At 42.9% G+C, this 23,471-nt stretch overlaps 1 protein-coding gene across 6 annotated transcripts in view; it reads left to right on the top strand.

The window, feature by feature from the left end:
- The first annotated feature begins 4,487 nt into the window (after positions 1-4,487).
- NAXD (NAD(P)HX dehydratase) overlaps positions 4,488-23,471 on the top strand; it is a 62,851-nt gene continuing 43,867 nt past the window's right edge. For 3 of the 6 annotated variants that reach the window (XR_016348426.1, XM_089775415.1, XM_075918550.2), the window contains exons 1-6: positions 4,621-4,775; positions 6,332-6,961; positions 8,184-8,558; positions 12,590-12,740; positions 20,849-20,894; positions 22,867-22,955. Coding sequence is in view for 5 of the 6 variants with exons in the window: in XM_089775415.1 (XP_089631541.1) it covers positions 4,682-4,775; positions 6,332-6,961; positions 8,184-8,558; positions 12,590-12,740; positions 20,849-20,894; positions 22,867-22,955 (1,385 nt within the window). In the remaining variant the exon portion in view is untranslated. The other 3 variants (XM_075918549.2, XM_075918551.2, XM_025182914.3) reach the window with 3 other exon arrangements.

Below are 23,471 nucleotides of genomic sequence, written 5' to 3'. Positions count from 1 at the left end.
TCAAGAAACCATATTCAGTGTCTGAAGGCCAGGATCTCTTTGCACTGAATGCACAGATATGCCACATGGCCCAAAGGCAGGTAATAATACATGCTGCATACAGTGGAATAAATGGGATTGCTTTTAGTTATTTATTTTTAACCCCTGCACCATTTTGGTGTTTGTTTTGTTTTGCTATGGAGTTAGCCTAAGTTTAGAGAATGTTAAGTATAGCTAGCTCCCTCTCTAAACTCCCTTGCAAAACACACCGTTTGCTGCTTCTGTTCTCTAGCTCCTCTGATCACCTAGCCTAGGCCTTGTCTCCACTATAGCTGGGATGAACATCGCAGCGATCGATTCACCATGGGTTGATTTAGTGGGTCTAGTGAAGACCTATACATTGACTACTGATCAGAGTTCCACTCCAGTACAAAGTGAGGGGAGTCAATGAGAGAGTTTCTTTCGTGGCCCTAGCTCAGTGTGCGCCTGTGTTCAGGGAAGCTGACAGACTTCTATCCATAGAGATTCTGTGGGACAGTTTGAGTCATTTAAGATGAAGAAGGGCAAGTGGTGGATGCCAGCTCTGTGCTTCTGGAAGGGGCAAGGCCTCGGGTGGAAGGAGCAGAGATGGGGCAGTCATCCTGCAGTGCTGCCCCCCGCCAGCCCTCAGTGGCGATTTAAAGGGCCCTGGGCTGTGGCTTCTGCCACTGCCACAGGAACACCAGTCAGGAGCCACGGGTCCTTTTGAATTGCTGGGCCCTGGGGCAACTGCCCCTTTTGCCCTTCCCCCATCAGCAGACAAGGTCACAGTAAGTAGATCTAAGCTCTCTTGACTTGAGTTGCACTACTAACTTAACTCAAATTGCATAGCTAAGATAATATTTTCCCCATAGTACAGTCCTGTCCTTAGGAGTGTACTTTTTAAACCCTCATTCTCTCTGATTAGCCTTGCCCCCAGGTTAATAGGTAATGGATCCTGAAGGGATTAGGGATCAAAGCCTTGTTAGGAAGCTGTCAGTCTTGTCTAGCAGGCCACTAGGCTCAGACCATGCCCCTCTGCAAACAGCCGACATATATTACAGTCATGCAGCAAACCTATTAAATCAGCTTCTGTATCCAATGACTGGAAGATAGCTAATGTAACGCCAATATTTAAAAAGGGCTCTAGAGATAGTCCCAGCAATTACAGCCCGGTAAGTCTAACGTCAGTACCAGGCAAATTAGTTGAAACAATAGTAAAGAATAAAATTGTCAGACACATAGAAGAACATAATTTGTTGGGCGAAAGTCAACATGGTTTCTGTAAAGGGAGAGCATGTCTTACTAATCTATTAGAGTTCTCTGAAGGGGTCACAAACCTGTGGACAAGGGAGATCCAGTAGATATAGTGTACTTAGATTTCCAGAAAGCCTTTGACAAGGTCCCTCACCAAAGGCTCTTACGTAAATTAAGATGTCATGGGTTTAGAGGGAAGATCCTTTCACGGACTGAGAACTGGTTAAAAGACAGGAAACAAAAGGGTAGGAATAAATGGTAAATTTTCAAAATGGAGAGGAGTAACTAGTGATGTTCCCCAAGGGTCAGTCCTAGGACCAATCCTATTCAACTTATTTATAAATGATCTGGAGAACGGGGTAAACAGTGAGGTGGTAAAGTCTGCAGATGATGCTAATCTGCTCAAGGTAGTTAAGACAAAAGCAGACTGAGAAGAACTTCAAAAAGATCTCACAAAACTAAGTGATTGGGCAACAAAAAGGCAAATGACATTTAATGTGGATAAATGTAAAGTAATGCACATTGGCAGGGCTCGCCAGCCACGTGGTTCTGCGAGATGCGCATGCGCAGATTGTACTGCACATGCGCAGATCACGCAGTGCCAGCTTGTGGCGAGTAGATTACATGATTTGTTGAGCCCTGCACATTAGAAAAAATAACCCCAACTATACATATAATATGATGGGGGCTAATTTAGCAACATCAAAATCAGGAAACAGATCTTGGAGTCATCGTGGATAGTTTTCTGAAGACGTCTACACAGTGTGCAGCGGCAGTCAAAAAAGCAAAGAGGATGTTAGGAATCATTAAAAAGGGATAGAGAATAAGACGGAGAATATCTTATTGCCTTTATATAAATCCATGGTACGCCCACATCTTGAGTACTGCATACAGATGTGGTCTCCTCATCTCAAAAAAGATATACTGGCATTAGAAAAGGTTCAGAGAAAGGCAACTAAAATGATTAGGGGTTTGGAATGGGTTCCATATGAGGAGAGATTAAAGAGACTGGGACTTTTCAGCTTGGAAAAGAGGAGACTAAGGGGGGATATGATAGAGATCTATAAAATCATGAATGGTGTGGAGAAAGTGAATAAGGAAAAGTTATTTACTTGTTCCCATAATATAAGAATAGGGGCCACCAAATGAAACTAATGGGCAGCAGGTTTAAAACAAATAAAAGGAAGTTCTTCTTCACACAGCGCATAGTCAATCTGTGGAACTCCTTGCCTGAGGAGGTTATGAAGGCTAGGACTATAACAGGGTTTAAAAAAGAACTAAATACATTCATGGGGTACATCTATACTTGCACCCTGGTTCGAACTAGGGATGCAAATGTAGGCGACTGAAATTGCAAATGAAGCGGGGATTTAAATATCCCACACTTCATTAACATAATCTCGCCCACATGCTATTCTGATCGCCAGCTGATTTGAACCAGGAAGCGCGCTCTGGGCCCCGTTAGTTCGAATCAAACCCCTTGGTTCGAACTAACGTTACTTAGGAGTAACTAATGTTACTTTGGAGTAACATTAGTTTGAACCAAGGGGTTTGATTCGAACTAACGCGGCCCGGAGTGCACTTCCTGGTTTGAATCAGCTGGCGATCGGAATAGCGCATGGGCGAGATTATGCTAATGAAGCGTGGGATATTTAAATCCCCACTTCATTTGCAATTTCGGTTGCCCACATTTGCATCCCTAGTTCGAACTAGGGTGCAAGTGTAGACATACCCATAGAGGTTAAGTCCATTAATGGCTATTAGCCAATATGGGTAAGGAATGGTATCCCTAGCTTCTGTTTGTCAGAGGGTGGAGATGGATGGCAGGAGAGAGATGGCTTGATCATTACCTGTTCAGTTCACTCCCTCTGGGACACCTGGCATTGGCCACTGTTGGCAGACAGGGTACTGGGCTGGATGGACCTTTGGTCTGACCCAGTATGGCCATTCTTATGTTATGTTCTTAAATGCACCCCAAGGGTCATGTAGCTGCTCTTCCTTCACTTGGAGAATTTCCTTACAGAACTGCCATTTGCTACACCTGTTTACCTCCATGAGTAATCCTATTAACTTTAATAGTAGTGAATCCTAAGAGCACCTGAAGGATTCGTCCCTTATTTTGTATTTTACCTACACTATTAGTGTAGTCTGCCATTAAGGTGGCACGATGAAGACCAACTCCCACAACTTAGCTAGGCAAACACCTATTGTCTATTATTGTATTAGTGCAAAATATTTATTGATTCTGTAAGCATGGTATAATTGGATTTTTATTTCTTGCACTCCTTTGCTCCATATGAATGTTTGAACTCTGCATATAGTATTAATATAAATACATTCTCTGACAAATTGGTATTTTCTGTGTATCTGGAGAGATATGGTAATGCACATTGTGCCTCATCATTTGCTGTCCCCGCTCCCCTGACAATGCCTTGTATAGCAAGGACTTCACAACAATTTATCAAGGAAGGGGAAGGACCCAGGTGAACACCTAGTTAAACAGTGAGCAGCATGTGTCACTGGAGCAAGAAGATTCCAGGAAGGTTGAAAGAGGTAGATAAAGGGAGGAAAGTAAAAAGTCTGATGAAGGTGCAGGCAGCAGTAGCAGCCAGAGTTAGGATGAGATGGTGGGGTCCTGTCACAGATGAGGAATTAAAGAAGAGCAGGATGAAGGATGAGAAGCATGCAAAGGAGCTGAAGAAAGGAAATTAGAGGAGAACAAATACAGAGCAAGAGAGTGAGCAAGGTGTTTATATGAGTTGATATCAAAAGTATTCTTGGTAGTACTGTGCATGAATCCAAGACAGAAATTAAAACTGTCCTGAGCCTTAGTGCCTCGGATTTCTTATGAGCAAAATCCAACTTCACTGGCTCACCTCGGCTGGTTTTCAATTTTGATTTGTTACCTGGTTTTCATCTGTGAAATACAGCTGGGGGTTACCATCTCTCTTTTAGCCAAAGTATAATATCGTTTGCTCTCCACTTTAAATACTGGTGGGGAAAAACCTTCATCCTTTCCCGAGTCTATGCAGCAGAGGGTGGGAGAGTTGGAGGCTGATGCATATTTGTTGCCTTCGATCAGCAGGTCACAACACCCTCCTGTCGAACCTAAGTGCACCCTGTACGCACTAGAGCGGGGCGGGCTTTTCAGCTCTGGCGAGTCTAAGAGGCGCTCGGCTGGAGCCGGGATTGGCTGCCGCTGGTGGGTGTGCTCCAGAGGAAGGCGTGGAGCTGGGGCCTGTGGGGGCAGCCTGCGCCTCCCGTGCTGCGGCGTGGACCCGGAAGCAGCGCGGATGAGTTGTGTCAGGCGCCTGCCTGCGTGTTTGGCAGGAGGCGGTGTGAGCCCCGCTTGGTGGCTAGGTAAGAGGAGAGTGCAGAGCGGTGCGTGCGGGGCCCGAGCGAGGCCGTTCCCCGCCCCCTTCCCGGGATGATTTGGGGAAGGGGCACTGTCACCACGTGTGTGCTCGCAGCACTGGCCTCGGCTGCAGTTACGGTCTTCTGGCTGCAGGGTGATGATAAAGGTATACCAGCCATCTCCAGCGGGTCTCTCTCTCGCCAGTAGGGAATGGGGGACCTGTAGCTTTGGGCGGCAGCAGCAGCCTCAGCGAATGGCGGAAGCTTTCCTAGCTTGCCACAAGCCAGCTAGATGTGTGCTGGACGTGCGTCGCTGGCTTTCTGAACCTTGCTGGGCAGAGCCAACTACCCAAGCAGGGTCTTTGCCCGTCAAACAAACTGCCTCTTGCTTTGGGGTTGCCTGGAGTGGATGCTCTTTAGGGCGTCTCACCCTTCGGACTCCCCTGCGGGGTTTTACGGGCGTGGCGCGGCGGAATTAGAAAGAAAAGCGGGGCTGGTTGTTTTCCTAGAGCAGTGCCACTGATACCATTGGGAGAAGGAGCTCAGCAGCAGGAAGAAGGCTGCCCTGCCTGCAGTTAGACACAGGGCCTCATCTGAGACAGTAACGAGCTGTAACTTGATTTCCGTCATGTCTTGTCTTTACAAGGGTCTGCACACACATTAGGTACTGTTTAGACCCAATCTATAAATTGTGCCTTCCTCATTTATCTAAAATCAAGTGCACATGGAAATGTTTTGAACATACACTATGCTATAGTAATTTGGATGGAAGCTTTTCCTTGCCATGTTCGCTATCCAGGGTTTCAGCATGGGAGCGACAAAGTGAAATTCACTACATTTCACTCCTCTGTGGACGGCTAAAGCGCCGACATATCTATATATAATAGGCTGGGGAGGGGGGGGGGCAACTATATTTGGAAGTTTTATGTTTTTTAACTGGTGTTTGGTAAGGAGCTATTATTAAAGAGGTGATTCAGCTGCTCAGGGCAGGGGCTGTCTCTTAACACGGGGATCCCTATCACAAGGACCAGTTTTCAGCATAGGGCCCCTGTGTTTTCAGCATAGGGCTAGATGGACCTTTGGTCTGAGCCAGTAATGCCATTCTTATGTGTTGGCCTAAGCCAAGGCCATCTCCCAATGCGCCTGGAATCACGATACACCCAGGCGCAAAAACTTCCACACCTGCCCGGGATGACCAGGGACGAAGCTAGCGACTGCCCCGCCAGAGAGGCGCAAGGGGCGCGGGAGGGAGGGGGCAGTGCCAGAGGCCCGGTGCTGTCCCGGCCGGGCCCGGCGCGCGGGTGAGGTAGCGCGCAGTGCGCGGTGACGCCGGGCGCGGAGCTGCCTGCGGCGGCCTGTGTGTGTGTGAGGGAGCGAGGGGGAGGGGAGGGCAGCGTGCGGGGCTCCGGCCGCGGCGGGCGGGGGCGCCGTGGGATGAGCGGGGCCTAGCAGCCAAGCCAGCGTCCTGCCGCGGCCCGGGGCAGGCGAGCGGGGTGCCTGGCTGAGCGGGCGGCGCCCTGCGGGGGCCGCGGCTCCCTCTGCGGCGGGGACGCGGCCGGAAAGTTTGTTTGTGCCGCGGGGCGGCGGCGGCCCGGGCTGGGATGCGGGGCCCGGCGCTCGCTTGCCCGCCACTTGCCGCCGCTGCGCCGCCGCCGGGGCTGTAGCGAGGCCGGGCGGGCGCTCACACCCCGCCCCCCTCCTCCCCGGTGCGCGGCCATTGCAGCGCCGGCCGGCCGGCCGAGGATGATCACCAACACGCGGGGCTTCCTGTGGTCCGACCTGGAGACGCGGGCGCTGCTGGAGATCTGGGGCGAGGCCGACGTGCAGTCGGCGCTGGACGGGAACTTTCGCAACAGCCATGTGTACCGGGACGTGGCCTGCCGCCTGGCCGAGCTGGGCTTCGAGCGCACCCCGGAGCAGTGCCGCATCCGCATCAAGGGCCTCAAGCGCCAGTACTACCAGGCCCGGGACGGGCTGAAGAAGAACGGGCACGCCCGCAAGATCTGCAAGTACTACGACGAGATGGACCGGATCCTCAGCTGCCGGGGCGGGCCCGACTGCCTGCCCGAGCCGCTGGCCCAGCCCGCCGACAGCGCCCAGCCCGCCGCCGCCCACGCCGGGCCGCCCACGCCGGGCACCCCCCACAACAGCCGCGAGCCCGACACGGAGCTCGACGAGGACGCCGAGCTCGAGTCCCCCCACGACCACTTCACCGAGGACTCGGGCGAGTGCTCGTCCTATGCCGAGCACCCCATCAAGGTGGAGTGTCCCCCCTTCGCCATCCCGGTGCCGCCCACCGAGGGTGAGTACCTGCAGCAGCCGGGCCGGGGAGCCCCATCCCGCATACACACCGGTAGGAGAATCCACCTCTCTCTCTTTTATTTGTCCCCTCCTGAACCCTTTGCATCCCTCTCCCCATACAATAGCTAATGTGCTTCTTATCACTGCTGCACTGGCCTCTTCCCTTCTAGACATCTCTCATCCTTTTCACGGGGAACTGGGTTATAACGTCTTTAGTCTCTTTAACCTCCTTCCCCCACTGTGCTATCTTCTCCATTTAATTTCTCTTCTTCTCCTCTTTGCCCTTCTCCTTCCCTAGCCCATTGTTTTGTCCCTTTTGCCCTTCTCAGTACCAAAGGATCATGTGAATTAGTTCATAAATCTCTTAACTTTTTTAAAAAGTAAAGCATTGCATTATATAAGGGAAGGGGAAATGAAGGTTTTGCTAATTTTATATTAATTTGTTATCAATGGGAAACAAATTGGAAACTAATGAAGAGATAAGATAGGAAGTACCAAACAGTTCTGGATAAAAACAGCAGCATCCTTATGATTCTTGCTGTGTTTAAACTTTGCTATGGATGCTATGCAGTTTTCAGAAAAAAGTAATAATTATATTTTAAAATATATTTTTTAAAAAGCGTTCTGTTTGTTTTTAATGTCAGTATTTGGATTACTTGGCCAAAAACCAACAGTACAATTAAAGGGGGAGAGTGTAGAAAGCAAAATAAAGCCTTTTCCCTGTTGCCCTTTGTACTCGGCGCAAATGTTTTTTAAAGTTCAATATTGTGCTGTGTGCATTTGTCTAAAACCTGAATCTGTCTTCAGAACTCTCAGGACATAGCTAGTTGGATAACATTTCACCAATCTCCTTTTTGTACATGAATCTCATGAAAGTGTTGTTTACACTAACATCTTTTTTGAAATGTAAATCCAAAATGCCAGTAGGCTGAAACTCCATTCTGATCAGCGTAATTACCTGCAATACACACATAAGGCTGTGCTGTTGAATAGCCTTCACTTAAAGCTTTTTAAAAGATCAAAAAGCCGCCTCTTATTTTTGAAGTTTAGTTCTACAACAGTTAAAATGATTACATATTATCTTTTTGGATAAGCATGTATTTCTTATTTTGCTTCTCTTAAAATAATCAGACATAATCATGCCTAACTTTGACATAAAATAATACCTTGGTATGGCAAAATAGACCTACATTTTACAAGTGGAACAGTTTTACCTTATATTCTTTCCTTTTACCATATCTGGAAGATTTAAAATATTATCTACTTTGTTTTAGGCTTTAAACAGATCAGTGCTCAAACCAATACACCACCACTTTCTCAACCCAAAAGATCAAAAAAACGCCACGCAAATTTAACACTGGATAAAATGATGGAAAAATTCCTGCAACAAAGTGTGGATACAGAAGAGAAATTTTACAAATATGAAGAGCAGCGGCTTAAACTTGAGGACAAGCGCCGTGAAGCTGAGCATGCTCGAGAACTCCAGATGTTACAAATGTTGGGACAGATGTTGGCAGGAATTTCTTCTACGGTATCACAAAGGTCACAGTCTATACCAACTAGTAGTCAATCTCAGAGAGCAAATCACCGATCCTATGGCGATAACTTTAATTATAATGCTATGGCAGCAGCACTTTCTCCACCAATAGGTACTTCATTCTATAGCATAAATAAGACCTAATATATTTAAAAGAATTGTGCAATGGCTTATGATAGTCTCTGAAAATAAATGTCTAGCTTTGACATTTTTCAATATTGTGGTGATTTTTTTTTTTTTTTTTGTAAATTGAATTAAAATGTCTTACCATGCATTTGTTCTGATATATAAGCTCTAATTCTAATTATTGAAATAATATTTTGGAAAAAGCAGTTCAAAGGTACTAGTCAGTTCATATCACATTCCTATCTGTATAAAATGGAATTATATATATTGTGTGGATGTATATAATATGTTACGGAGCTTAACCTTTACCAAAAATGATCTCGAAGAAAGTTTGTGTCCTGGCAGCAGAATGAAACAATAGTTTTATGAAAAATTGGGGAAAAAATGTAAACATTTTTCAGTAATATATTTGCTGTCAGGGTTTTCATCATACTTGGGAATGTTAATTCGAAGTAATAGAAGACTAGGAAAAATAACATGTATTGGGATTTTTAACTATGGGTATGTCAGAAATGTTTTGAACATTACAGCTGAAGTCAAAAGAAGCTTTGTCATTGACTTCATTAGGACCTGGATTTCACTTTAGATATTGAATTATGTGGCGGTATGCCTTATCTATAGGCCAACGGTTAGATCCTCAATTTACATAAATTATCATACCTCAGTTGAATGCTACGGAGCTTAAATAGTTTACACCTGCTTGAGGATTTGTCCTTCAAATACTTAAATTTCTTTACAAAAATACCTTGAATCTTATTTTCGTCTTGCACTGATTCACTTATGAATATACCAGGGTCTGGATTTTTCAAAATATTCTTAGAATTGGCATCTATGAAGTCTTAGTTTTCCGCTTTAGACTCTAGCCTGTACAGCTTCTGTAATCAAGTATGAAGTGCATAGTAACAGAGACTTCAAGATTTGTGGCAGTATGTCATTTATATTGATGATGATCCCTCTGTATATTTACTTAGAATGGGTAGTAACAGTAATCAAAGTGTTATCAACCTTGAAAGTAAAGCCTGTATGGCTTATGATTTTTATAGCTTGGCAAGTTGGAAAATAGTTGTATTTTAAATTCCTATGTAGGTTCAGTATTAAATGGACGAGTAGTCTAAAAATACAATACAGATAGTTTTATTTCTAAATTCTGCTTATCAGGACTATAGTTTGCATACTTAGAGAGCCAAATAGATGTAAGGCCCAGTGCTACATTTCTGAGACAGAAAAACTTTTCTTCAAATTCAGTGGAATCTTGAATAAGCAATGAATGAATGGTCAGGAATGTTATGCATTAAGTTAACATACTTTCTTATTTTATTGAATGACTCTCTGGCCTGTAAAATGACTTGTTGATGTCTGAATAGTTTATCATAATTTTTGAGCAACATTTTAATATTTAAACGAAAGTGTAGAATACATACAGGCTTTATGTCTTACAAATAGTGGCTTCATTTTTCAGTCTTAGAAAATAGATACAGAAAACTACTTAAGCTCCTAAATCTTGAGCACATTATGTACTTTGCCTTAATATTATTACTTTTAAAATGCATTCACTTTTAATTCTGAAAGTTGTTCTATTACTTTGAAGACTTGAAGCCATGATTCTGTTTCTCTTGTTACATTTGATGATGCCAATGTATACTTATAATTTTATACTATAGCAAGAGAAACTCAGAACTGACCTCCAGTCACAAAAGGGGTTTTACAGTTTATAATATGTTTTAAAGTGAAATATTTAAGATATTTCAGACCTAGTTAGTTGTATCTGAAGGTGAAGTGAAATGAATTAGCCAGAAGTGAAATCCAGTTTAGTATTCCTTATTCATGTTCTCTGTTTCCCCCTTATTATAGAGTCTCTGTTGTAGAAAAGCTAGGAAACTGAAGGTTCAACAGCCACGTCACTGTAAATAGGTTGAGCATGTATGGGATCAGTGTTCCCTCTAAGCTGTCAGCAACACAGACCTGCAGCTGCTTAATGAGTCCCACCCAGCCAGGGGCTCAAAACTCTGCACACGAAACTGCCTGGCTTGGGGAAAAGACACTTCTCCCTCGGCAATAACAGCAGCTCCCTGCTGAGGACGAAGCAGCAAGGCCCTCCTAGTCAGTAGGAAGGGGATGTGTCCCTGCTGGCTGGGAGAGTCTTGCTGCTCTGTCCTCATCAGGAAGCTGCTGCTGTCACTGAAGGAGAAGTGCCTCCCCTGCATCCCTGCCAGGCAGCTCCTTGTGTGAGTCCTGAGCCCCTGGCTGGGAGAGTTTATTGAGCTTCTGTGGGGCTGTGTTGCCACACAGCTTAGAGGGAACACTATATGGGATGTATATTTCATATAGGTTTTTATGGTCGAATACTAGATAATTTACAATTCCTCTACATGTTCTAACACAAGGCATCCCTGCTATACATTTCTCCGGTATACATCGGTTCTGTACTAACTCCATTGATGCTTCTAGGAACCATTGCATTATACATCCTCCCATTCCCCACACATCATGCAAAAAAACCACTCCCAAAAAACCAAACCAATTCACACAAAGGGAAGTCAGCTGTGGGGGGAAAAAACACCCTGCTTTACATCCTTTTGCTGTACGTCTAAGGTTTTTGGAATGTGTTTTGGACGTATAGCGGGGACACCTTTTATTGCTTTATTTCCAGAGCAGAAATGTTTTGTTATACTCTAAATTGTGACAATGTTGTTTTGGACATGCTCCAAGAGGGTTAGTTTTTGATCCCAATGGTAGTGCAATGCCTATGTGATAGGATTTCCGAAGCAAGAGATCAGCCTGGGATATTATCATTTTTGAACGCTATGAAGTGATTTTCTTACTACAGTGTAGCTAGTCTCATTTCATGTTAGTCTGTGAAGTTTGGAGAAGAGTTTCTGCTGACATAGTGCAGAGCTGGAGTTTTCTTATTTGTTACCATGATATTTTCAGAGTTGCAGGGCTGGTGACAGATGTCACTGGGCAGTGTGTGTGGGCAGCTCAAGAAGGGGCAGGACCTCAGTAGAAGGGGCAGGACAAGGGGCAGCCAACTCTCTCAGCACCAGCAACTCTCGGACTAGGGATGGAATAGTGTAGTCAATTAACCGATAAGAAATAGCGTTAGGTTAATGCTATAGACTACACGCATTTCCTTCCCCCTCTTCCGACTCTTTGCCAGTAAAGTTTTTAGCAGGGTTTTTAGGACCAGCAGCCCGACTAAGTCCTAGCTCGTGCCAGATCCGGGACCTATCCCTGCTGTGGCTCTGCATTTAAGTGTATTAGGAGGCAGGCAGCCCTGCTCTGTTCTGGCTCTCTCAGATCCTGGAAGCTCGGCCCCTCGATCACCTGGACAGGGGCTGGTGCTACCCCACGCTGTGCAGCAGTGCAGGGTGATAGGCAGCCGGTCCATGAGGGGAACTGGTTTTTAAACTGGCTCCCTTTGTGGACCAGCTCCCACCTGGCACCCCACACTGCCGCTTCTGATACGGAGGCAGCAGCACGCAGTGTGGATGGAGCACGCTGGCTGCCAGCTTTGTCTCCAGAAACTATAGAATAGTCGACTAACAGATACAAATTCATGAGGTTAATCGACTATTCAAGTAACTGTTGTTTAACCCCTGTAACATGGATTGCTCTGTGCTAACCCCAGCCAGTTCTCAGCATTGCCTGAGGCTCCGGGGGCAATTTAAAGGACCCAAAGCATTGGGCCCTAATCACCAGGTCATGGGACAACTGCTTTCTCTCCCTCTTCCCCATCAGCGGCTCTGTAGAGTTGCATCCTAATGTTCTTAGAACATTTTTTTCCTACCTGTGGTGTTAGGATGGCAAGAACAATTACTGAGTACACAACTGAATACTTCTAATAAAGTAAAATTGCAGAGTTTGGGTTTTTAATTTATTGTGTATAACTAAGTAACAGCTTTGTTACAGAAATTGATTACACCAATGCTACTGAGTGTTTTAAAATGCGCTGAGGTTTCTATCAATTTAAAAGAAACATCTCTGAAGTAATTTTTTAAATGTTTTTATCTTTTTCAGTTATTGAGAGAGCCTTTTCACTACACAAAACACATTCTATAAAGGACATGGAAAATATTTTTCAGTTGGTGCGCAATGTTATTCCTCCTCTAACAGCACGGAAGCATAAAGGTCAAGATGGACGGATAGGTATCGTGGGAGGATGTCAAGAGTAAGTTGCACAGAAATATATATGTTGATTTGGGATCTCAAGTACGTATTTAACTACCATAAAAAAGCATTTACATTGACATTATTGTTTTTAAGGGATTGTGAACCCTATGGTTACTATAAGGTGGGTGCATAACTGGTAGGATAACTGTTCCCAGAGAGTAGTTATCAATGGTTCATAGTCATGCTGGAAGGGCATACCAAGTGAGGTTCCATGGGGATCAGTTTCAGGATTAGTTCTTTTTAATATCTTCAGTAATGTATGTAATGGTATAGAAAGGACACTGATAAAGTTTGCAGATGATACCAAGCCGGGAGGGGGTTCAATTGTGTTGGCAGACAGGATTATAATTCAACATGATCTGGACAAGCTGGAGAAATAGTCTGAGGTAAATAGGATGAAATTCAATAAGGACATATGCCAAGTACTCCACTTAGGAAGGAACAATCAGTAAGGCCTTGGGCGGAATTTTGTATCCGCATCTGTATCCGCAAAAGTGAGCCATGGATAGCTACATTAACGTCCATGAATGTGGATGCCCATGGATATAAATTGGATATCTATGGATTTGCAGGCCTTTTCACGTTTTGTCTGCATGAAACTGATTGTTAATGACTGTCTAGGAAATAGTACTGCAGAAAAGGATCTAGGGGTCAAAGTGGACTCAAGGTAAATATAAGTCAACAGTGTGATACTGTTGCATAACAAGCAAGAATCATTTTGGGATGCATTAACAAGAGTGTTGTAAGCAAGACACAAGAACTTCAGAGTGGTAGCCGAGTTAGTCTGTAAGGGTATGTCTACACTACCCCGCTAGTTCGAACTAGCGGGGTAATGTATGCATACCGAACGTGCAAATGAAGCCCGGGATTTGAATTTCCCGGGCTTTATTTGCATAAGCCGGCCGGCGCCATTTTTAAATGCCGGCTTGTTCGAACCCCGTGCCGCGCGGCTACACGCGGCACGGGCTAGATAGTTCGGAATGGCTTGCTAGTTCGAACTATCTAGCCCGTGCCGCGTGTAGCCACGCGGCATGGGGTTCGAACAAGCCGGCATTTAAAAATGGCGCCGGCCATCTTATGCAAATAAAGCCCGGGAAATTCAAATCCCGGGCTTCATTTGCACGTTCGGTATGCATACATTACCCCGCTAGTTCGAACTAGCGGGGTAGTGTAGACATACCCTAACAGACTATTGGTTGGTTTTTAAGTTTTTCCTAGTAGCACCTTAAAGACTAACAAAATATGTAAATGCTATCATGAACTTTCATGGGCACGATCCACTTCTTCAAATGACACAAGAAATAAATCTGCTTTACTGTGCACTGATTAGGCCTGAAATGGAGTACTGTGCCCAGTTTCAGGCACCACATTTCAGGAAAGTAGTGGAAAAATTGGAGAAGGTCCAGAGAAGAGCAACAAAAATGATTAAAGGTTTAGAGCAGTGTTTCTCAACCTTTTTTTATAAAGTACCCCCAGTACCTATAGTTTTCAGACACACAGGTTTTTTTCTACCATTGCAACACATTTGTTTAGACAACTTAATCGTGGGCAGGCAATTAAATCTTTAGGTGTAAAAAGTACAAACATAATAAAGGGCTGTAGAACTTAAAACAAAAATTCAGTTTTCTCCAAATTTCAGTTGTTGATGTACCCCCCCAGACTTCTCTCAAGTACCCCTAAGGGTACTTGTACCACTGTTTTAGAGAACATGACTTATGAGCGAAGATTGAAAGAATTGAGTTTACTTAGTCTAGAAAAGATAATACTGAGAGGGTAGATAACAGCTTTCAAATACCTAAAAGCCTGTTACAAGGAGGAAGGAGAAAAATTATTCTCCTTAACATCCGATCATAGGACAAGAAGCAATAGGCTTGAATTGCAGCAAGGGAGATTTAAGTTGGACATTAGAAACAACTTCTTAACTCAGGGTGGTTAAGCACTGGAATACATTGTCCAGGGATGTTGTGGAATGTCCATAAATGGAGATGTTTTTAAGAGCAGATTAGACTAAACCCGGTCAGGGATGGTCTAGATTGGAAAGAGCAAATACTGGCCTTGCAGGCTGGATCGCCATTATTTTTTGCTGTGCCTTGCAGGTATGGGTGATTTACAGCTCCGATTGGCTACGGATTGCTGTTTCTAGTCAATGGAAGCTGCAGGAAGCAATGCCATGGTCTGTGTTGTTTCCCATAGCTCCTGTTGGCTGGGAACAGAGATCCATGACCAACAGGCGCTGCAATCACTGGTACCTGTGGAGGCACATGTAAATATAGTGGCAGGGCCTGCAGGGGGTTAATCCTGGTGGATGCAGCAGTTTTATTGTCCACTCTAGGTCTAGATAGTGCTTGGCCCTGCTATAAGTGCAGGGGTTGGACTTGAAGACCACTTAAGTTTCTTCCAGTACTAAAATTCTATAATTCTGTATACAAAAGGGTCTTTGCTTATTCCATCATTAGAATCAGAATACGTGTCCCCGTAAGTGCTGGCAAATACCAATTTAAACTGGGAAACTGGAAGAATAACATTATTAGAATATACTAATGAAAATTGCCTCCTTTGGGAACTTGATAATTTTGCAGTAATATTGTCCCTTTTTATTTCAGTTCAAATAAAACAAAAGACCTTCAACCTAAAGCTGTATGTGAATGCTGCTGGTACCTCCAAACCGAAACTGAAATTTCTGAATCTGTGAATTCTTTTTTTTTTTTTTTTTTAAAGCAATTAAAATTACATGCTTGTTTAACAATCAGAAAAGGGGAATTCCCAGATTCACAAGTTTCATTTTCTGTTTGAGGTTATCTGTCCAGTCCCATAGTTTGTCTTTTGATTTGGATAGCTGGAATACAATTGCTGTAACTGAATTCCAGTTTACAGTGAATGAAGTCTAAGTGTTTCCTCATGGGTGAAGGTGGAAGAGCACTTGAATCAGTTCCTGGCTGTTTTGAGAAAGTTCATGGTGATAAGGAGTCTCTCGAAGACTAAATTTGAAAAGAAAAAGTGAACGGGAAGGCAAACTGGATGAGGAAATGTTGTGGAAAGAAGAGACATGGCTAAACACATGGATCAGCATTAATATCACATTCTCCGTCAGTACACAGTCCAGCGTGGGGACGCTAATGATCCAACCAGCAGACCAAATTTGGTGATGAATCCTGGTCATGTGTCACGTGAGATGCTGCTTCTCTGCATATGCACATATTGGATGCAATCAGACCCTGAAGAGAGTACCGATAATACATGCTAAGGATGTGAAAAGAAAGCCAGATCCAGGTTGGCTAGAGAAAATGAGGTTGTATCACAAATGCATATTTTATAACACAGCAACTCTAAAATGGAAACACAATATAGATTTGAAAATTGCAGATCTTTTTTTATGGATACATTTCCTTTTTTTTATTCAACTTTTCAAGCAATGGTTACCTGCCTAAGACCAAGCTCCTAAGCACCTAATCAAAAGCAGATATCAGGTGAACTATTAAACACGATTACTGATGGCTTAAGGGTAGTAGTGTGAAATAAATTGTGGAAAAGCAGATGGTTAGAGTAATGTGTATAGTGACCTAGTGATAGCTAACTGTATGTATACTGAGAAAATTGTGGTTTATGTATCAGAGGTTGTGACCCTCGGTACATCTATATTCACACTCGTCTCCTCACAGCAATGATTTTTGTACAGAACATGCCTTGAGGTGTCATTTGAAAACAAATAACATGCTGGTCAATAATATCATTGTTCGGTATGTGTTACAAGGCTGTGTGAGAAACTGTGGATATTCTGTGACTTAAAAGGTGTTTAAATTATACATGTCAGGGAGAGCTGGTACACAGGTTTTCCACATATAAGGAAAGAGGCCAATAACACAGAACAGGTTTGGCCAAATTCATTTTTATGAGAAGTTACAGATGGAAGACATGTACATAGTGCATGTTGAAACTCTCTTAACCAAGATTCTCTGGTCCAGCAACATCCATGGCCTGGCATGGATGTTGCAGGGCCAGGAAGTCCTGGTGCAGGGCCAGGGATAAGGATCCCTGCAGGGCTGGCGGAGCAGTGGGCTGCCCACAACAAGACTGTTATCAGAGCATGGCAGCAGGTCTGCCCAGCGGGGTTGGGAGATACGTGTGTGGCTGCTCAATGGAGCGGGAAGCTGTGGTAACTCAGTGGGGCAGGGATCCATGGCTGCCTGGTGAGTCCTGGATCCCCAGTGTGGTGTGCGCGGCTGCCCACCGGGTCCTAGAGTGAGCAGAAGGTGAGGTGCCAGCCAGGAGGCCAGCAGGCTTAGTGAGAGCTGCTGGTAGCAGGAGGTCCAGAAATGACTTCCCCTGGAAAATCCCTCATCTGGGAACAGTCAGGTCCTGAAGGTGCCCGACCAACCTGTAGCAAAAAACAGGGTGGGTAAGAGGAACCAGTTTGGAGTCTTATCTCCAAACTTTGTGGTTCCATCATTCAGCATGAGCTGATGAACTTTATCCAAGGCTACACTTCAGAAGAAATATGTTTAAAAGGATCACTCAACTGCACAGAGAGGGACTGAGCCACCAAAGGAATCGTTTGCCTTAAGAAGACAAAGAAATCAAGCAATTTGATCTGTATGATGTGTCTGGGCCAGGCCATTCAATAAAAAGCTGGAATGAAGACTGGATAAGATTAACATGATTTTTAACAAAAAAATGTTTTGCTAGATTTGTGTGTTAAACATTTAGATGCTTTCCCTTTTATTTGTAACTGCTGCTTTCCCTTTTCTTTGTAACCATATCAGATTACACAGATTTTGAGTGCATTCAAGTATATTTTTGATTAAATAAACTTGTTTTACTTTTATTCTAAATAAGTATAGTACTGTTTGACTAAAACTGGAATTAATAATTAACTTAAAGCAGCAGGCTGCTGTACTTTTGTCTCTTTAAAGAAGGCCGTATTACTTTTCTTAATGTTCCAGGAGAGAGTTGGACATTTTCATGGTTTTGGATGGGGGCCAGATTAAGACATACTGAGGCCTTAAAATGTCAAATTTGAGGCCCCATAGCATAACCAAAAAAGTGCATTATTCTAAAAGGACAATGAAAATACAAATAATTTTATATTTGCTTATATACCATACATAGGCAAGGATGCAACTAAAAACTAGTAAATTTTTTTGCATTTAGAGACCCCACATAATTTGAGACCCTAAACTGTAGTTTATTATTCTTGTGCATAAATCTGGCACTGATTTTGGAGAAATTTGGAAATAGGCATGTGTTGGGGTCACTTGGTTGATTTTTAAAAAAGAAGGCTGGCAGAGACCAGAGTTTGGTTGTAATGTAACATGCTTCTGGAATCAGAATTGCTGAACCAGGGCTGCTTAACGTGTAATAATTCAGTGCATGCCAGTTTGGGAGTGATCAGACAGGGAGCTATGGCAGCAGAGCCTTTTTAAGGCATTCAGAATTACAGGGCCAGCATTGACATTACCTCTCACTGGACTGAGTTGGAAAAAAATGTGATAGAGCTTGAAATTGGAAGCAGTAAGAAGATTGGAAAGCACTGTGCTACACTGGCAAGAAAAGTGAACACATTAATAAATGAACTGTGTTTATGGTATTAGCTGACAGATTTGGAAAAAGATCACATTAGGTTACATATGGATGTGCAAGCATTGATGAAATCTACTTGGACAAGACCTCGCACCTAGAGCTTTGATGAAACTTAGTAGATTTACAATATTTGTGAATATTGGAGTCTACAAAAAATGTCAAGGTTCTGTAAAATAGAAAACTCAGTGTGCCTGGAAACACAATTAAAAATTGGCTGTATTATCTCAAGATCAAGAGTGATCATGAGGCAGCATTTGAAGGCAATATGGTCAGTATAACTAATAAAGGATTTACTAAGAAGCAAAAAAATTGTTCCATCAAAGGAAACCAGTTGCTTTTGCATTTGACACATTTGCAGTTGCATGCACAGTATGACTGGATCTCCTGACCAATGAAGACCTAGCACCATGCAAAGCAACAGCACAAAAGAGATTTCATGAAGCAGTTACTCCTGTATGCATACTGGTGTGCTTTTCATCTAAAATAAAGAGAAAATAAATTGTCAACTGAACAATAAGAAATTTCTGGCCATTAGTTGCTCAGTAAAAATCCTCACTTTCTGCTATATTCACTTGCATTTAAAGTAGAAACTCTGTATTCAGTATCACTGTTTTCATCTGCTATGAAGGAAAATGTTTCCCCTGAAACGCGGTGGAAAAATCTGAAGAAGGCTGATATTTTATCTGACTTCATAGAAGTAGTGGTGCAATTGCATCAGTGTTCAGCAAGCATAGAACAAGTTTTTTCAAACTTTAGATACATCAGTTCAAAACGGAGGCTAAGTATATATACTTCAAAGTTGGGCTTGTTCTATGGAATGCTGAACGGCCATATGGATCTGGAGTGGTAGTCTACAACACTGCATGCTTCTGATGTATTAAGCAAGCCTATAGCTCTGCATTATTGTCATTTTCACAATCTGCTGGTTTTTATTTTGTTTGTGATGTAGAAAATGCCAAACACAATGTGTAGATGTTCTGATGTTGAATGCTATGATTACATATATTATTATTACTCCCATTTCAGTTTTACTTCTTTTTGCCAAACTTAAGCCAGCAGATTTGGATGTTAATTTATGTAACCAGAATTTGAATATAGCTAATACTAAGTGTAAGGTTATGTGCATTAATAAAATGATTTTATCATAATCACAGTTTTTAAAATACTGTACTTTCTAACTAGCTTTTCCTCGGGTGGTTAAAACCACCTCTGGATAAATGTTATATCATCCTTGTTTTAGCTGTAAAAGCAATTGAAGTTTGGTCACTTGAGTTCCCTTCTTTCTTCTTTCCATCTTAGTTACTTACTTTAAATTTCCTTTTACATTGTGTGAATGGAGCTTTGAGAATAAAGTAAAAAGGTGAAGCATCTGCTGTAGATTGTGCATAGTTATGATGCCCTTCTACGATTCCTGACTTTCACCAGACTTATGAACCAAATCTTGGCTACTTGGCCATGATCCTTAGTTTGAATTCCAACTGCCTTTTGAGATTTTTATTCTGTACCTTCTCAACACTTATCTGGTGGCATATTTTTGCTGATAGTATCCTGATTTGAACTTAGGGGGAATGCAAGACAGTGTAGGCCAGGTGAATAAGATACTGGACTGGAAATTATAAGCCCGAGGCTTTATTCCTGGCTTTGCCAGGGACCTGATGATAGGGACAGTGTGTCTCAAACCTTGGTCCTCAGATGCTAGTAAGTTCCAGCCTGTCACCCAGAGACCTAACTCAGCTGAACTCAGACAGAGGAGCACAAGGCTGGGATCTGACTGACGGTGGTGGGGGTCTGATTGGTCCCCAGCCTCCATTAAACCAAGCATAAGTATGGGAAGATGGCTGTGCAGCTAGTTTCCCCATGTTTATGGCTGCTTCCCCTGCAGTCCCTGATTCTAGCTTGCTTCAAACTCTGAGGCAGGACAGTCAATGTCCCAATCATGATATCCATTGTGATATTTTGAAAGAGTCATTTCACTTTACTGTACCTCTGTTTGGCTATCTCTAAAATGGAAATATTAACTTAATTGTAAAGTGCTTGGAAAACTGCAGATGAAAAATATCACATGATGAGCTAAATTGATTTTTTTTTTTTTTTTTTTTTTTTTTTTTTACAGTTAGGTTGTCCCTATTGGATTATCCTTAATTTTCTAATTTACCTTTTTTGTTGATCTACTAGAGACAAAATTTGACCTGCCAAAGTACATTACAAGGTACTAATTTTCTGAATGTATTGAGTCTCTCTCATGTTGATGTAAGTGCTTTGAGTTGACTACTTTTATCTCTCTTTTGTTGTATAATCATGTGACAGACAGGGTGAAATTTTGGCCTCATCAAAGTCACTTGGAGTTTTGCTATTGGCTTCACTGGGGCAAGGATTTCACCCATTCTTTATAAATAAACAAACACCAGGAGTTCTTAACTTGCTCTTTAATTTGGTTCTTCATTGTAGCAGGTTGATCAAATGCCAATTTTGTCTTTTGATACAATTGTGAAAGTTTGTTTTCTAACCTCGAACATGTTTTATTTGTAGGTACACTGGGGCACCATATTTTGCTGCAATTTCAGCTCTAAAAGTGGTATGTGTTTTCTTGCCTTCCTGTGTAATGTATTTTAATAACATAAATGGATTTTCTAGTGTCATTTGCAAAAAGCTTGCATTGTACTGTGCATAGGATTTTAATTCTTCAGGAAATGTACCCTTTTATCTCTTCAATAATAATTTCTGAGTTCTAGAGGATTAATATTCTTCCCAGTCATAGAATTTTCAGGTTTTTAAACAAAAAGTCGTTCCTTTTTTTTCAGTAAGCTAAGTTCATTATTATTGAATTTAGGGAAGACCAAAAATAATGTAACCTGGACACTTTTTTAGCTCTAACTGACTTGAAACACAACTCAGTATCTCACAAGATGCAATGGCCCTAATACAGCCATTTACTATTTGTAGCCAGCTTGCTGCACCAACCTGGAATTGTACTGAATTCAGTAGGCCTATGCGTGGGGTGGGCAATAATTTTTAGGGGGGGCACTCTAAGATTTTGGCAAGTGGTCAAGGGCTACACTTCTGTGGAGGGGATGTGGGGTCTGGGATGGAATTGAGGTGCAGAAAGGAGCTTGGGGTATGGAACTGGCGTGCAGAAGGGGGTTGAGATCTGGGAGCTTGGGATACAGAATCCAGGAGAGGATTCTGGCCTGAGGGAGGGGCTCTGAGAGGGTGCAGGATCTGGGAGAGAGTTATGACTTGGGAAAAGGGGGTGCCAAGGGTTTGGGTAGTGACCTGGGAGGGGGCACGGGTTCAGAGGAGAATTCTGGCTTGGGGGGTGAAGTGTCTGGGAGGAAGTGGTGACCTTGGGAAAAGGGATACAGAGGATTTGGATGGTGGCCTGGGGCAAGTAGCTGGGGAAAGCGGGCATGGGGTGCAGGAGGCAGGCTCCAGGTGGGGGGCACTTACTCTAGGTGGCTCTCAGCCAGCAGCCCTGCAGGAACCTGAGTCAGGCTGTCTGCTTCAGTCCCCAGCTGGTTGGCTGGCTGCTCTACATGGTTCTGTTCATGAGGAAGGGAGGGAAGCTTCACATGCTGCCCTTGCCCCCAGCAAAATTTCTCAGCTTCTATTGGCCAGAAACTGGCTAATGAGAGCTGAGAGATTATGCTGGGAGGCAGGGTCAGAGGAAGAGCCTCCCTCCTCAGTGTCCAGAGGGGAGAGCAGCCAGCTGTTTAAAGTGTGAGCTGCTCTGTGCTTAAGGGTTCCAGGGAGACAGCTGTGGGACAGACTTTCTTGCCCGCCCCTGGCCTAAGTACAGGCACAGCATTTCACCTTAACAGAACAAACTTCAGGATCAGGAGCTTAAATTGTTCAGGGCTTGGAAAATGTTAAGTGATATTACTACTTCTGAGCATCCACTAATTGATTGTCTTCCTTTAGTTTGTATCTTTTAAGCTTGGGGTGTTTTTCTACATTCAAAGTATTGGAAACTTCTTGTCCCTGGCTACCTAATCTACACGTATATTATCTGCTTTTTCGCATTAGAAGTAAAAGAAGCAAAGCATACAATTCAATTGTAATAAATGGAATTTCACCAATTTATCTCAAGTCCAGATCTGGTTAATTGGATCAAAAACCCTGGCGCGCTCATGGGTAATCAAGTTCGTCTTACATGAATATAGCACAGCACCAATTGAGTCCTTTTCTGTTTTTCCTTACTGTGGGGGCCTAGGCTGCTTGTTATTGCTCATGCAAGAATAGAGAGGATTAATTGTTACAGGGTTTCAGGATCTGGCCCTAAACATTCAATAATTTTTGCCATAATCCTGTTCAGTAACCAAGTATTTCTGTAAGTTTCCAACTTAATATGGAAGTTAGATGTAAGAGAGAAAGCAAGATTTCTCCAAACTATTAAGTGGCATGCTAGTTAAAATGGAACAAACAGGTAGTGAGTTTGCATTATTTAACAAGCTGTAGGAATTCATAGTTGTTCAATGAATAGCTATTGGCATAATTGTTTACATGCTACTAAGATTACAATTGGTAATTCTGCAAATTTTCTTTCTTAGGGTGCAGACTTATCCCATGTATTTTGTACCAAAGATGCAGCAGCTGTGATAAAATCATATAGTCCAGAGCTGATTGTTCATCCAGTTCTGTAAGTGACTTTTTTTCTTTAAATGATCAAGTCAGGACTACTAGATTGAACATTTCAATGTGATTATTCATTGGTTTACATTTTCTTTTCCTGAATTAAAGGTTATGAAAGTACGTATTTTTATTTAAGAGCATGCAGGGATTGTGACCTGCTAGAGCCGTGGCTACTGCTATAGCTAACTAGCCATGCTCAACTGGCCAGCATTTGGACACCAAGGTTAGAGCCATTTGTGTGCATTTCTGTCAAAGCACAAATTTAAAAAGCAAAGATTATTCTTTGTTTGCTTGCTGATGTGTTTTGTAAAACTTTAAATGAGAGCAGTTGCAAAACCCAGAACTGAGTATGGGACAAGTCAGCATTTAAGAATCTTTTCTAAATATCAAAATAAAACACATCCCAAATTTCTTCCTTCTTGGTTCTTAATTTTACTTTTTCATCAATGTGCCCATAACACTATTAGTGCTAAATTAGTGAGAAACTGAGTTTAATTTTGTATAATTCTTCTTAGTCTAAACT

The sequence above is a fragment of the Pelodiscus sinensis genome, chromosome 1, assembly GCF_052426305.1.
Source record: "Pelodiscus sinensis isolate ZL-2025 chromosome 1, ASM5242630v1, whole genome shotgun sequence".
In the NCBI taxonomy this organism is placed as follows: Eukaryota; Metazoa; Chordata; order Testudines; family Trionychidae; genus Pelodiscus; species Pelodiscus sinensis.
This window is presented reverse-complemented; position numbering and strand designations above follow the sequence as displayed.